This window comes from Diorhabda carinulata, chromosome 5 (genome assembly GCF_026250575.1).
Source record: "Diorhabda carinulata isolate Delta chromosome 5, icDioCari1.1, whole genome shotgun sequence".
NCBI lineage: Eukaryota > Metazoa > Arthropoda > Insecta > Coleoptera > Chrysomelidae > Diorhabda > Diorhabda carinulata.
The window spans coordinates 24,994,785-25,010,308 of record NC_079464.1 but is presented as its reverse complement, the minus strand read 5'-3'; the positions used below and the strand labels follow the sequence as shown (position 1 = coordinate 25,010,308).

Below are 15,524 nucleotides of genomic sequence, written 5' to 3'. Positions count from 1 at the left end.
ACTTGACTGACATGCGGAGGGTTGAGTTTAAACGAAATAACCATTTCTCAAGCTAAAAAGAAAAAGTAGAAAATACATCAACTGCTTCGTTTGAATTCAACAATAAAACGGAATAGTTAATTTGAGTATTAAGCTACCATACAACTGACGCTAGTGGAAAATTTTATAATAATAGCTTACGAATACAATCATTCAAATTTACAGTAATTAGTGAGCGTTGTGTGAATTGTATATGAAGCTTTTTTGACACTCGATCGATTGAAAATTATCAGAAACAATATCAACTTCATAACGCGTACAGAATTTTATAAATAACATGGAATCACAAAATAATTTCCGCAAATTAGAGAGTTGAACTCTCTCAATCAGAAAATGTCCAATCTTATCAATTTAAGTTGGAAAATTAATTAGCATAGATGTGCACTAAAATTCCAGCTATCTTGGATGTTTGGTTTCTATTTGACAATCGTATGGATGAGTTGCTGGGAAAAGTTTTCTGAAAATGGAGAAAATTGAGCATATTTGTTTTCGAGAAGAAATACGTCTACACAAATGAAAAAGGAAACACTTTGTACGGAGACACTGCACCATTATATACTGTAAAATTTACGCTAGCTGAATTCGAACTTACGATAAGAGATATAGAATGGGCTTACGAAATGTTAAAAGCATGAGCTAATCGTCTATTCACGCAGTAAACTGCTGAGCGGAAACAATTACAGCAGAAGTTAAGAAGTTGAATTTCTCTAAAAAATGATGCATTTCTCAAAATAGTAAAGACATGCACCTGAAAATCTGAATAAATATGTTTTATGTTCCATCCTCTGATTGGGTGTAGGGTGAAGGAAGGGTCCAAAGGTGTTTAATAAAACCATTCGGAAGAAGAATCGGTGGCAGGTCAGAAGACGAGCAGATTAAAGTCGAATCCGTGTGTTAGCAAATCTACTTAAGAGGATGAGCTTCTGCATATTCATGGACCCTAACCGACTATAAGAAAAATTCTTGAAAAGAAGACATAAAAGAGAAACGAATAAATATACCAGTTCGATGGAATTCGATGAGAAAATGGAAAATTCATTACTCAATAAGAAGAGAATGAAAAGAATAAAAAAAATCAAATTCATGAATCACATTATACGATTAACCCCCTTACCAAAGCTTTAAAAGAAAGGTGTTGAACAACAATAGCCAATGAACCAAAAGATAAGTCACCGATACCTCATCTAAAATGAAGGAAACCACAAAATCATTTAGGTAAACAAAAGGACCAATTGTTAAGTTGAGCTCCAGCCTGCATAAACCATCATATCTAGGACAAACCATTTTCAAGAGTCATGATTTTATTTTGTAATTATGAATAATTTTAACTTCATTCTGTTTATTTCGTAATATCACTATTGGTTTGCTATCAACACTCAATAAGACTTGTAACTAACTAAGAACAAGACCTTTTTTGCCAAAAATCAATTTCATTCATTAATGTAATTTTTTCCAGGAAATTTGACTTTTGCATCAAAATAAGATCGAGTTTCAGCAATTACTTCATTTGAGCTGAATTTCTTACCGGCGAGCATTTTTTGGAATTAGCAAATAACCAGTACTCACTGAGGGCCAGATTCGTTCAAATTAACCATCGTTATAATCGAATTGTGAGTCTATGCATTGTCTTGGTGAAACGGTGGTTTCATCCTCGACATATGAGGCCATTTTTCCTTGATTTTCGCATTCAAACGACCCAACAAGTCTATGTAGTATTCGTTATTGATTGTCTCTACCTTTTAGAGATAGTTGATGAAAGATATTGCATGCGCATCCCAAAATACTGAAGCCATAACCTTCCCAGCTAACTGTTTTTGGAAGCTTCGAACGTAGTTCACCAGCTGCAATTCAATCAAATGATCATCGTTTTGATTATCGTTTTGAATCAGGAGTGAAGTTATAGATTCATGTTCCATCCATTGTCTCTTATCGACCCAAAAATCTGATTTGTTACGAGTGTAAACATGACCAAACACTGCTATGAAACATCTACACGTTGTTGTTTTTGATCGACTGTAAGTGAACGCGGCACTCACTTTCAAAAAATGATCAAAAATTCATACATAAATGAAAAGGCCTACTGCTATCTGAAATCTTCAAGGCCTCATCTATCTCAAACAATTCCAATTTACAATTGGATACATCCAATTTGTGGACTTTTTTGATGTTCTCTGGAGTAACCATCTCAATTGAAAGACCAGAACGTTCACCTTCATCGGAGTCTCTAAGAGCTTGTTTAAATTCAGCAAACCCATAACAAATAGTTTTTTTTTCGATGGAGAGAAGTTCGGATAATACTTTTGAAGCCATTGCTGAGCTTGTTTTGAATCCATTGTTTAGAAAATAACAGAAGTAGCTTCACTTTAATGGTTGTCATTTTTCAAAGAAACGTAAATTTATAGGGATATTTGAGAAAAATCAAGACTTTGCATTATGCTATTCGGCTTGTTACGTTTTGTACTTTCCTTTGTAAATGTATTGTGGCACAGTAGCCACTTCTGATTTATTTATACTAACAATTGAGTTTTTGAAGGAATTAATTTGTTATCGACCTCCCACACCATTCGACAAATTCAATAAAACATCGGAGTGCATTCGGAATCGATTCCTACCTTCCTAAACTCCAGTTTAAATCGAGGTAAATTCTGGAAAATTTGTGGTGATATCATTCTTTATATTCGCTAGTAAACTTCTTCACTGTTTTCTATTATTGTGCTCACAACAATTCCAGTTATCTTTATTGATTTCCCTTAGTTTTAACCAAAATATGTATGATAGATTTCGTGTAAATTCGCATTTTCTATTTATTTGGGAAACAGAACGAATATAATGGAAAAGATTACTATTTTGTCATATTTTTAAAATATATAAATTTCCTTTTTTTCCATATTTCAGAGCATAAGCTCATTTTATTCTGTACTTTCTAGCCGTTCCATCTGTGTTCACGTTTCCTTCCTCATTTTATGGTTTTTCTGCAGCTCTACAGCTGCCAGGTTTGAGTTTGAACAATTAGACATTCAACCAGTGCAACATCACAAGCAACATATACAAACATTTGGGAATCCAGTTGAGGGCTGCAACTATTTCGAATTTCCATAGATAAGTTTCAGCCAGGTTCCCGCAGTCAGGATTATGAACAAAATAACCAGGTTCACACGTTGAACCGCGTTGGAATTTTGAAATTTCTCTACGTTTTGACTCCATTTAGAGCCATTATCAACCGAAGGGAGGGGATTGAGTGATTATTTGTTCATTGGTAAAAAGTGATCAGATTTCGTGGTCCTAATCTGCCTACTACACTCAACGGAATAGAAAATAGAAATAATAAATATGCTTACCCTCAAGAACTACACCGCCACTAACATACTGCTGGTCTTGAGCTAACTGGGGAGCTAGTCGCCTGGACCTTGTAATTATAGGAGACCTATTGGCGGGATTTGGGGTTTTGGCACGCGTGGGAAGTATATTATTAGCAGGAGAAATTTTAAAGAAAATTTTCATTTTCTTTTTATTTGTTGCTGAAACTTTGTTTGTTGTTCACAGCGATGAGTATTAATTTGAATAATCGTGCCCATGGATAGTTTTAGTTTGTCTTTTTTCATCAATTTGATTCATAAGGTGTTTCCAGCTTTTCCGTCTTTTTTATTAGTTTTTAACGTCGCTCGTTAAAAAGCTGGTGGCATCCAATTTGATATTAATTGTTCACCCCATCTGATCATGAGCTATTTATATACTTCCACTAAGGCCAAAGAGTCTTCTACCGGGGAAGGAAGGTCATAAGGAAATTAATTAAAAAAAAATTTCTTCTAAATCGGGATGAGCTCGCAGGTAATTATTGATGGAATGTGAACTATAAACCCCTTAGTTAATTTCTGTGGAGGTAGATTTCTAAGCGATTTTGAAAGTGTGCCGTTATAAATGTTTCGCATTTTTTCTAACGTTTTCCATTGAAAAAAGAATATATTCAAGTTCAAGAAATTATTTTAATAAAGTTGAATTTTCGTGATAAAGAAGATTTGATATCGATCGTTCTAATAAGATATCTTAGCTGGAGGTTTTAAATTAAAAAAAAAAACTAATGATGGACAGTGATAATAGAAACTAAGAAGAACAGATTAATTAAGGAATTATGTCTACAAAATGCATAGGCTCGCCCCATTATTAAATGGTCCAATCATAAAGATTTAACATCTGAATATTTCAATGCGTACGAAAGAGGAAATTAACGAATGAGACTATGTTATTTATTAGAGGAAATACAATAAATTTGAATGACCAATTCACATTGTTTTTGATTCATTGGAGAAATTCTGGTATTATAATTCATTGAAAAACGTGCGAAAGCCAATAGAAAAGGACTATTTCATTGTTATCAGATCATGTAGAAACTTATTGATTACATTGAATCTATGCATAGGTTCAGCTCAATAACTTCGTTCCATGCAACGCAGAAGTATGTACTCAATATTCGGTTTATCTGTTCAATCAGGATATATTACGATCAAGTATACCCTTTCACTTTGTAAATCAACGAGCCAAATTAATATATTTCTCCACATTCTGTAAATAAACCGGCTGCCTATCAGATGAGTATATTTAGAATTGTTCTAATGAATAATGTGGAATATGAAACAATAAATTATATTTTCTTAAAATTGAATGGAAAGAAGCATGGAAAAACAAAACGAATTGTTAATGAAGTTATACTTATAATTAAAATTACCAACCGAGAATCTAGAAGAAATTCAGAAGATGTTTAATTACTGAAAATATATGCTAAATATATGCGATTGAGGTTGTAACGTAGGAAGGAGAACGAGAATATCACGACAACGGACTAATTCTATCATTTAAGCGTTTTTGAGAAGAGACGAAAATCCCTCTGTGAATTGTGCGATGGGATAGCTCAACTTAATATTGTTTAGAAAGTTCGAATGATCCAAATAATAATAGGCTTAAGAGTTTCGCAAATACAATAGTTGGGAAATTTCCACATGGCTCTCCAGGCATTATATCTAATAATAGATACGGAAATAAAAGGCTTATAATTTTTTTCTTACCAGAAAAATACAAAATTAGCGAAGCTAAATAAATGATTCAATTCATAGATGAAGAGGTCAATTACAACTAGCGCTTTTATTCTCGTTATACAATTATAATAGTAGCTAGGTAGTGTAAGAAGGATTCGGTTAGATATTAGGATCGAATTATCAGTCATAGGTTTAGACCAAGGAACATAATGAGGACATGTCAGTTACCTGGGCTGAACATAAACTGTAGTCGCGGTTTAAATGATTAGAGAAGAATTAGGAAGAATTAGGAAGCATTAGGAAGCATTAGGAAGAATTAGGAAGAATTCGAAAGCTAACCAAAGTTATCAGTCCTAAAAGTTTCTACTACGCTTTTACTAGTTGGGCGGAGTACCATATTACTGAAACTATATTATATTCGCAGGAAATTTTGGGCTTGCTGGATTAGAATAGTTGTTCAAAGTTGACACGACATTATTTTAGAGCAATTCTAGATATTTGAGTTACCATCAATGTGAAAGGAACGATTACCAACAATTTTTGTCCAAATTTTGAGTTTTTTATAACGTCACGTATATTTTTCTCGTATCTAGTAAGGATTCTCATGGATCTACAGCGGCATTTTGACGATTAACATCCCCGTGAAGTGTATATGTGCTCTCATTAGAAAACAAATTATTATTCTACATAGATAAGTGCTCCTTCTAAAACGGTCTTCTTTGAGCTCCTGAGTTGGTAACATTTTATTGGGATGCACTTTATTTACCTTTCATATTTGAAAAATCAATTTCTTTTTTATACTTTTTATGTATCTTACATGAACTAGCTAGCGAACAGTTAATGGAAAATCCTACTTTCCACAGCCACCCTACACACTCTCCGTCAATCATCAGTGTTGTAGGTTTTCTGCCGTTTCTTTGAAACCTGTTGAATCGGTTCCCCAGCCAAATAGCCGACGAAGGGAAATAAAGCAGCCGCTGCTGTACCCGCCCGCCCTCTTAAATTTTTCAAAAAATCAAGAAAAAACCGAGAAGAACCGTTTTTAATTGCGAGCTCTCTTTTCGTTTCCTTCTAGCCAAAATTCCCAAATCTTCGTTTTTACTGCTCCAGAAAAGTTAGCAAACACAACACCTCGCAACTACTACAACCCCATTCCAGCAGATGAGCAATTTCTATATCAGAGCCCACTCCAACAAATTATCCCAACATTCTATATCCTAGCAAATTCTATCAAAAGAATTTCTTTCAGTTTACGAATTCCTAATGAGAAAGTCCCAAACTCATTGAAAGCGATAATAACGTGAAGAATCATAGTTTGTGATAATAGAAACCAGAAGAAACTGAGAGGATATTTTTGGTAATACTTCCAACGAATATTTAAGTATTTAGAAGGATTCAAAATAAAATATTTTGTAGCGTCAGCCACACCAAGTAAGTTCCTCTAGCAGATTGTCTACTTTGTTTGAACTGTTACCAGATAATTTGAACTTGAGTCGAATATATTGACGAGTATCTTGAGTTATCTACATATAACCGATTCACATTTTCGTTTTTTTGAATGACTTATTAACTAAATTGTACAAGTTCATCCCTATTATATTTGAAACATATCCACTAACTTACATTGTGTTATTCTTGTGAGTTGTTCCACAAAAAACTTAAAAAAAAACTTTTCTTCTTTGCTTAAGCTTCGAACCGACAAAGTTTATTCACATCCCTGGTCTATGCATTACCTTTGTAGAATAAACTCTCCTTTAGTTTCTTGGTTGATTTAATTTGATCTCAGAGTTTCGTATTCTTCATCCGAGTTTTATTTTTTCCATCAATTATCCGCTTGATGTATTTCCACGAATAAAATTATTGAAATGAGAAGTAACTCAAGATTATTTTCAATATTATATTCAAGTGACTTTCTATACTATATTAATGGAAATTTCTCTAATCATTTCGTGAATTTTGCAGATTATTATTTAATGAATACACTATCTGAAGTTAGTATCGATTTCAATTATAAAATAAAAGCTATGTCGGAAAATTATCTGGCAACTGAGGATTTATGAATTCAGAATAAGAAATATTAACAGATATAATCACGTTGACTTATTATAATGAACAGTTAACAAAATTTAGTATTCGGATGATGACTAAAGACACCATTTCTCCTTGAAATTAATTCTGGGTGAAGTTGTACAATGTTAATTTCAATTGTATTAACGAAAGAGTATCACAGAGACTGATATTTCAGCTCATATCAAGTGAAGCTAATAAAAACAGGTTTATAAGAAAGTTCATTAAGAAATTGTTAAAAATCGCAGAGAAGAGCTAACGATCCATCTGGTAGAGGTTTTGCCGGTGAGTTTATAATATATCAAAATATTGTTTCCGTCAAAAAGACATTTATTTGTCGACTCCTGACTCAGTTCCATCAATTTAATATTAGAATACATTACCATACATAACACTATTCACAAAATTGCGTCGTGAAAATTTGTATCATGTTTATATGAAAAATAGAACAAATAGAATGGAAAATATTTCTAATGTTTAATATAATCATTGTTTTAAACTGAAAAATCAAAATATTTCAAGAATGGTAATGTTGGTTCTATAGAAAGTATGTTAGTAGTACTTTTTGATAATAACATAAAATACAGGAAGATTCATTTGAAAAAACCGAGAAAATAATGTATTTGTAATCAGATTAAATGAATATTAACAAAATAAATGATTTTCCAGAATTTTATTCACTATTCGATTGTTTGGTCGTTACAGATCTTCATTCTTGAATTTCTCTTACATTGTAGAGGGTATTGAGTTTGTTGGGACTTTTATGGAAAATTGTTGGTTACTTTTTGTAATAGGAAAGGCTGATTCCAAATACTTAATAGAATATAGGGTTTTTCATTTGAAAAAATGAAACTTTGATATGGCATAGCATTCTGAAACATACTGTGAGATGTGAATAATATGAAGAGTAATAATGACTATTATACCTCAAATTTGCAAATCCATTCTGAAAGGAAAGAGAAGGTACTGAACTTTATCACTTATATCAATGGTATATTAGATAATTCTCCACACTCATAGATTTATCAATAATAATACTACATTTCTCGTAGTAATAGACTAATTTTTATTTATTTATTCTGCAATTATACTAATTATTGAGAAGAATTTAATATTTCAAATATATTAATCCACTTGTTATAAGAAATTCGGAATAAAATCAAATGAAAACTTACCCCAAATATCGTTTTCGACATATATTCTGATTTTAAATGCACCCTTGTATCAGATTAGGAGTTTCTGTTCTTGGTAGGCTAGGAAAAATGGCGATATACATCTGTGTAGCTCTGAAACAAGGAAATAAGTAACTTATACTTATAATTTCTAATTCTCAAAATTTCTCTCATCGATTCTTATTGGGAATAAACGTAGCTGGAAATAAATGAGAGAAATAGTATTAAAAGATCATTTGAAAGGAAAAAAAAACAAAGTCCTCCCATTTCAACTTCATTATTCATAGCTTCCAGAAAGGTGGGTATCAAAGTGTCGGAATGAAACAAACTGAATTCAATGTAACGTAACAACCATCATACTAAACAAAATCAAAACTGGGTGATTTTATAGAAATCGCTTAGAAATTTTTTATGTATTTTCAAATAAAAGCAGTATGAACCAGATGTTGGATTTTGACATGCTCCTTTAATAGTAGATATTTGTTTCCGATCAAGCATTCAACCCCTAAAAGCTGAGTAATTATCTGATTTAAATATTACATCGGCTTTATTGTGAAACCTCTTAACTCACTTTTTCCAAATTTCACGTGAGGCATATAAACTAATTGTTTCAGTTCCAATAAGTCATATACTACAGAACTTATTTCAAGTAACTAAACACTTTTACCAACTATTTAAGGAGAAAGTTGTGAGTTTCGCCATCTCAGATTTTATGAAGATGAGTGCTTTGTGATGGAGTTGTGAATTCCTCCATCGGAATAATTCATCGTACTTTCGATTATTGTACTACTTTAGGAGTTATGTGGTCTAGTAAGCATTCTGTAATTTACTAAATATTTTTAGATATTTCGGCTGAAGTTAAAACTTACGTTATTGATAGAAACATAGAATTTATTGAAATTTTTTTATCAAAATGATGTCTACATCTCATGGACAATAATTAAGGCTGCATGAAATTAGTTGTTGAGAAATTTTTTCAGAAAAAACGTTAAACAAATAATTCACTTCAATATTAAACCAAAAATTAACCAATGAAAGGAGTCAGTATTTCAAAAAATTATTAACGAAGAAGACAGTGAATACGAAGGAGATGATGTAAGTGACAATGATACAATACTATAAAATGAAGACAAACCGTCGGAAGTGGAATGTAATAACATGATAAACAGAATGAAATACTATAAAATAGGAGAACTTGACGAAATAGTGAGTAAAATAATAAAAGGAGATAATCTAAGATACAAAATATTCAAGATCATTGAAAGAGTATTGGAAACTGAAGCAATACCGAGAGTGGTCTACTAGACTGATTATACCAATCCCAAGGAGGAAATTTCAACATATGTTCAATTATAAGGATATTAGTTTGCTTGCTACCGTATACAAAATACTAACAACATTAATAAATGAAAGACTGAAAAATGTAGTGGAATCAGAAATAGGGGAATACCAAAAAGGTTTTGACAAGGAAAATGAACAGTAGATACGATACATACAATTAAAGAAATAATCGAAAAAAGCTATGTGCACAGCATTAATATGCGAATACTTTTCATCGACTTCAAACAAGCATTCGACAGTCTAAAAGAGAGAACAATTGTAAAGGACATAAAGGGGTCGGGGTCTCCGCGCTATAAGTTAGGACTGGGAGGACGCAAGTCCTCATTCGGTTGAATATTCAGTATAACTTGATTCGCTGTCTTAAGTTCTTTCAAAAGCAATCACTTATCTACAATTACGAATCATCGCGAAAATGCAATGAAGTCACCGCCAAATCACTCTCGTTTGTTTAGATATCGACGAACTATATTTTTATATTCCATCTCGTTTCCCTGGGAAAGTAGAAATATTTTGGTGTCTCATCGTCAATATACTTGGAGGTCTTCAGGGTTTGTATGCATTTGTGCCGGCATTATCGGAAAAATTACTAAATGTAGACATGACTCACCTATTTGCTTTCTCACTGATTTTCTCATCTAGTTCATGTGATCTATCTACAGCACTTTTGGTTTGCTTATAGTGTATTAAAAGCAAAATTATATTACCACAAAATAGTAGTCTTTTTCTAAAAGAGCATCCATTAAATCTACAGTTTTATTGTGTATCTTTCGAACATATGTTTGAATCTGAATCAAATCTTTGATCTTGGTTTTTGTCCTAAATTATTCGTGCACAAAAATACACTAAAGTACAAAGAGGAAAACTTTGTTCTTAGTGATATACTTGTATATCACTTATCTATTCCAACAAAATAAGTGTAACATATTTATTGAATGTATTCAGCATAACTTCGCAAATATCTGATAACATGCCTTTGTAGTTGCATTACCTAAAATTTCCAGACCTATTGAATATCTCCACTTACGAAGCACAAGTCATCTTCTTCCATTGTCTAAAATTTTGGAGATAATACTATAAAAGTAAATAAGATGTCATGCTGATCATAAAAGAACCCTTCCTTCAAATGACTGTGGATTGAGATCTGGGTATAGCTGCTTAACAGCGACTATCACTCATGAAATTATATTTAACACTCTAAAGCAAGGTATCATTTTTTTGAAAATTATTTGCTTTTTTTCAACTTTCTCATCCATATAGGTGATATAGAAGTCGAGTATACAGCTAGTTGCTAAGTTAAGAAGGAAATTTATTGAATTGAATTGTAGATGGGACAATCCACCAGATATTATCGAAGGGTCTTCCAGGTACGGCAGCTGTTTATTGACACCACAAGCAACTAAATCAGAGCAGTTTGAACAAATGTTGAGATCGAATTATCGAAGTTTTTTGTTTGACTAAAGTCGACGTTACGATTGCCCAAACATTTATTTCCTATTCCATTGCATGAGCCGCTTTTAATATACAGCGGATTTAATTTGAATCCAGAAGTTCGTAATTCCGGTATATCCATAGTAACTGGATCAATATACATATATACCTATATATTCTGGGACATTTTAAGGTCGAATTCAACCATAAGCATAAGCTGATTGTTTGCAGATCTCATTTTCTCCTACACAATTCGTTATAGCCGCTATAGAAGTTAATTTAGTGTAGTTAATTTTTAGTGTAGATTGACTCAATTAAGTGATACAGTTCCAAGATTCCATTCTTCTGGTCATAAAATACATAGTAGATTGTATACTCCAGTGTAAAAAAAGTCATTTCAGTATAAAACTGGTTTTACAAACTATACCGTATTTTTTATTTGGGGCAACAGCGTTGTTAAGAAGATTTACGATGGTTAATAGGTCGTTGAATACTTCCGGAAGTTTCCTCGGAGAGAAAGAAATTTCCCGTTTGATGTTAATAAGCTAACTTTAGCAGTGAAAGTTTAATCAACAATTTTTTTCATTAATTGAATTCACGTTAGCTTTTGGAATGTATACTTGACGTCATTCAATTTCGTTTAAAACTTTAATTTCGAAGCTAAAGCTACAATAGAAAAGAAAATTTTCTTATATGGACAGAAGAAGGAGGTTACTAATTAACACCAATTTTGTTTGTGAAAAAAATAACTCCTATTCTATAATATTCTATAATAAATATATTCCCAATTAATGTTAGTATTCATTTATGGAAATGGTTGCTTACTATTTTCTTGAAAAAATATACTTATGAACAACTAACGGCTTCATTTTCAATGATTGAATTGAAGTTTGCTTATGGTAAATCTGGTGATAAATAATATGATGATAATAATATTTCCCAGAAGCTGATGACGATAGATTGAAATAAGAATAATGGCAGGAGATAGAGTGTTATATCTTCCTACATTACCGTCTTAACGGTTAAAAAGCGTTCTAATTCAAAAGACGAACAAGCAGTAACGTGGAGAAAAGGATCACAATGTGGAATTGAGTGTATGATAGAGAAAACTCCATTTGACACACAAAAGCAGATCTATAGACGAAGCAGGATTGGAAAATTATTGATAAAAGATGTTTAAGGAGCAACAGAGACAAATTCGTGAAGAGGGAAAGCTAAGAGGGATGAGAAAGAATTATAAATATGTCAACACTGGTAGATTATTCAACAAAACATGAGTTACCAAAGAAGATGTTGATTATCACTCATATCATCAAAGATTTTGGAATTCTCGTACAACTTTGAATCACTCTATAAGAAGTGATGGAGAGGAGCAAATCAGGGGATCTAGCCGGCCATTCTATCGTTCCACGTCTCCCAATCCACCTATTGAGAAAAACCTTGTTTAAATAATGTCTAGCTGTACGTGCGAAATGAGGTGGAGCTCGTTAGTAGATAGATCGATCTATCTCATTTGAATGATTAACATCTTTGTAACGTAGGCATGGAAAAGTTAACCTAGGTCTAGTCTAAGTCTAGATAAACTTCATCATTAACTGTGCCCCCAAAAAAATGAGGGCTAATAATTTTATTATTAATGATACCAGCGAAAACGTTCACTTTTTTAGGATATTAGTGGACCGCGTCGTATAGTCACATAAATGGAAGAAAACTATGTTATGATGGGATTCCAATTTCAAGAGCTTCTTATTGTCCCTGCACCAGATATATATTTGTATTAGCAAAAAATATTTGCAACTGAGAATATACGAATTCTATTTGTAAAAGTATCGGTTGTCCCAGAAAATTGTGTCCAAATGTTTTTATTTGATATTTTTAGATACATAAGGTATATTTTAAATATGTTTAGTGATCATGCTTGCTCATGTTTCGGTCAGCTGAATTAATAACATAGTGAACGGCATATTTTTGTTTTCCTTGATTTATTTCTACAGTATTAAATTTCTACAATATCAAATCCGAAAAGCAGTTCCTATATTTCTTATTTTCTTCAACATTACTTATTTACTTGAAATAGTCTATGGTACTCATTGTTACAATATTATTGTTAATATTGAAATATTATTAGCACTACTCAAATAATAGACAGTGCATCGTGAGAAGGATCAGAAACGTTCTGAGTAGTAGAAATAAATTTAACAACTTTCAAACAGCAAAAAGTTTGTATATGTCGTAGTTTATCAAAAAATAATCATATCAAAGATCACATTGTTAAAAGAAAGAGCAGGTACACTGAAATAGCTAATCACTTTAATCTATCAATTTAATACAATACGAAGCAATCAGACAATAAGCTTATAAGCTTATGTCAATGTGTGAAACTAATTAAGTATTGTTGTATTTAGGTATTAGTGGTCATGATACATTGTTATATTTATAATCAGAAAAATGCCAATCAGAGACAAATTCGAATGAATCATGACAATGAGAACAGAACAGAAGATATATCGCTGCATTACGTGTAGAACGCGTTGGTTTCAAACTCACAGAAAAATAACAATACACAATAACCTAACCTAACCTAACCTAACACAATAACAGTGATTTAAATGGCAGAAGATCCAAACGCATTTTTAATGGAAGTTGTGGTGAGTTACTGCAGAAGACACGCACGGACGATTCTTTATTCTGATTGTTCTAAGATAAAAGCGCAAAAACATGAATATTTCTGTTTTTAAAGTGAATCCTTTAAGCGGTTTCAATAGTAGTTTCGAATGTATATATTTTGGATATTTACTTCTTTCACACCCGCAATAATGGTTCAAATATTTTCATTCATGTATTGAATAATGATGCGCAAAGTCTATGGAATTAGACCAGTTTACGTCAACAATTAAGAACACCATTATAATCAAGTACTTACAGTTACGGCGATGATGCGGAAGAATCAATAAATGAGACATTTTTTCCTTGTAACTCGAGGGTCAAAACAGTTGGTGTATATGATCAGTCAAGAACTTTTCGGAAACTATGATCGAGCTAACGCGATCTGATTGTTGGGGAACTAACCCGGATCATGTTCATTGTTATTCAGAAACTGGAGTAGAAGTAACAAAGAGTACCAAATTTGTTAAAAAGAGATTTAAAAACAATAATTTTCGTTTTATTTCCAAACAACACAAACAACGAAAAAAAATAACAATTTCAAAAGAATTGTTCAAATAAGTAAAACATTTGGGAAATGGGCTGTGTCAATACATTACTTAGTTAAATTACTGTAAAAATCTTGGTGATTATGATCTTGTAGATATGGAATCATGGATCTTAAGTGCTTTTTCTTGCTATCACCAATCTTATTTATGTTTGGTAGCTGGTTAATTGAGATATTTTTTATATCTTGCATGGTTTTTCCTCTTTTAAATATCGTGCAGCGTGGCACTAAACATATTCTGGCACTTCACACCTTTGTTGCGAAAATGACCGATCACTTTCAGACAGCGCCATTTATCTTGCTTGATTTCTTATGGAATTTGTAGTCCTGGCATTTGACCCATTTGATAGGACATAGTCCATAGGACATAGAACCTTCTTATGCACGTATCTTATTTTTCGAAAAATTGGCACTCCTTTCTTACTTCTACTCCTCTACAATGGATTCAGCTGACGGGTTGTTTCACTTATCTATGGTTTTTTGAATTTAAAAATTATTTATTCTCCTTAAATGACTATTTTTTATCAATTTTCGTGAACAGCGTAACTGATAGGTTACTGAGATTTGCAGTTCTAAAATTTTTCGGAATGTCAGCATGAAAATTGCTTATTAATTTAATCAATGATAACTGCCCAAAAACAATTATCAAACATCCAGAAATCATTGTAAAACTAAATCAATATCATGGAAGTATTAACGCACAAAAAGGTGATAAAAGTTTTTTGTGGATCATGTTTTCCAAATTTGAAATTACTTTTGAAAACTGAACGCGATCTGTAATCAAGATCTATTTTTGGGTTTCTTGTCTAGGTGGATTCCTTAGTATTTGGCACTATCTGCTTGAGGTATTTCCAAATTGTTTAACATAACTGGTGAACATGTACCCTTACGTAGCGTGAATGTTACATTTATTGATTTGGTCTTATTAACTTTAATCCTCCATTTTTGTAGCCACACCTGTAATTGGTCAAGATGAGCCTGGAGATTTTTTGCTGCTGTTTGTGGTTCTTGATCAGTAGAGAGGATGACTGTGTCGTCAGCAAAAGTTCCTGTTGTTGTATACTGTGTCTCTGGTATATATTATTTATATAGTATGTAAAATAGTTGGCCTAGTACGCTACCCTGTGGCATCCCTGCTGCTATAGTATAATTTTCGGATTTTTCCTCCTTAACTTTTGTTTGGAAGGTTTTGTTGGTTAAGTAAGATTTCAAAAGTGGGTAGCTTGGGAGAAGGGT

The 15,524-nt window shown here is 32.3% G+C and overlaps 1 protein-coding gene across 4 annotated transcripts in view; it reads right to left on the bottom strand.

Annotated features, from left to right (window-relative positions):
* The window catches only part of LOC130894010 (connectin-like), a 395,417-nt gene that overhangs the window by 164,296 nt on the left and 215,597 nt on the right, over positions 1-15,524 (bottom strand). For all 4 annotated transcript variants that reach the window (XM_057800512.1, XM_057800514.1, XM_057800515.1 and 1 more), the window contains one exon: positions 8,312-8,422. In XM_057800512.1, the coding sequence (XP_057656495.1) occupies positions 8,312-8,332 (21 nt within the window). In that variant the 5' untranslated portion in view covers positions 8,333-8,422. The remainder of the gene's footprint in view (positions 1-8,311; positions 8,423-15,524) is intronic.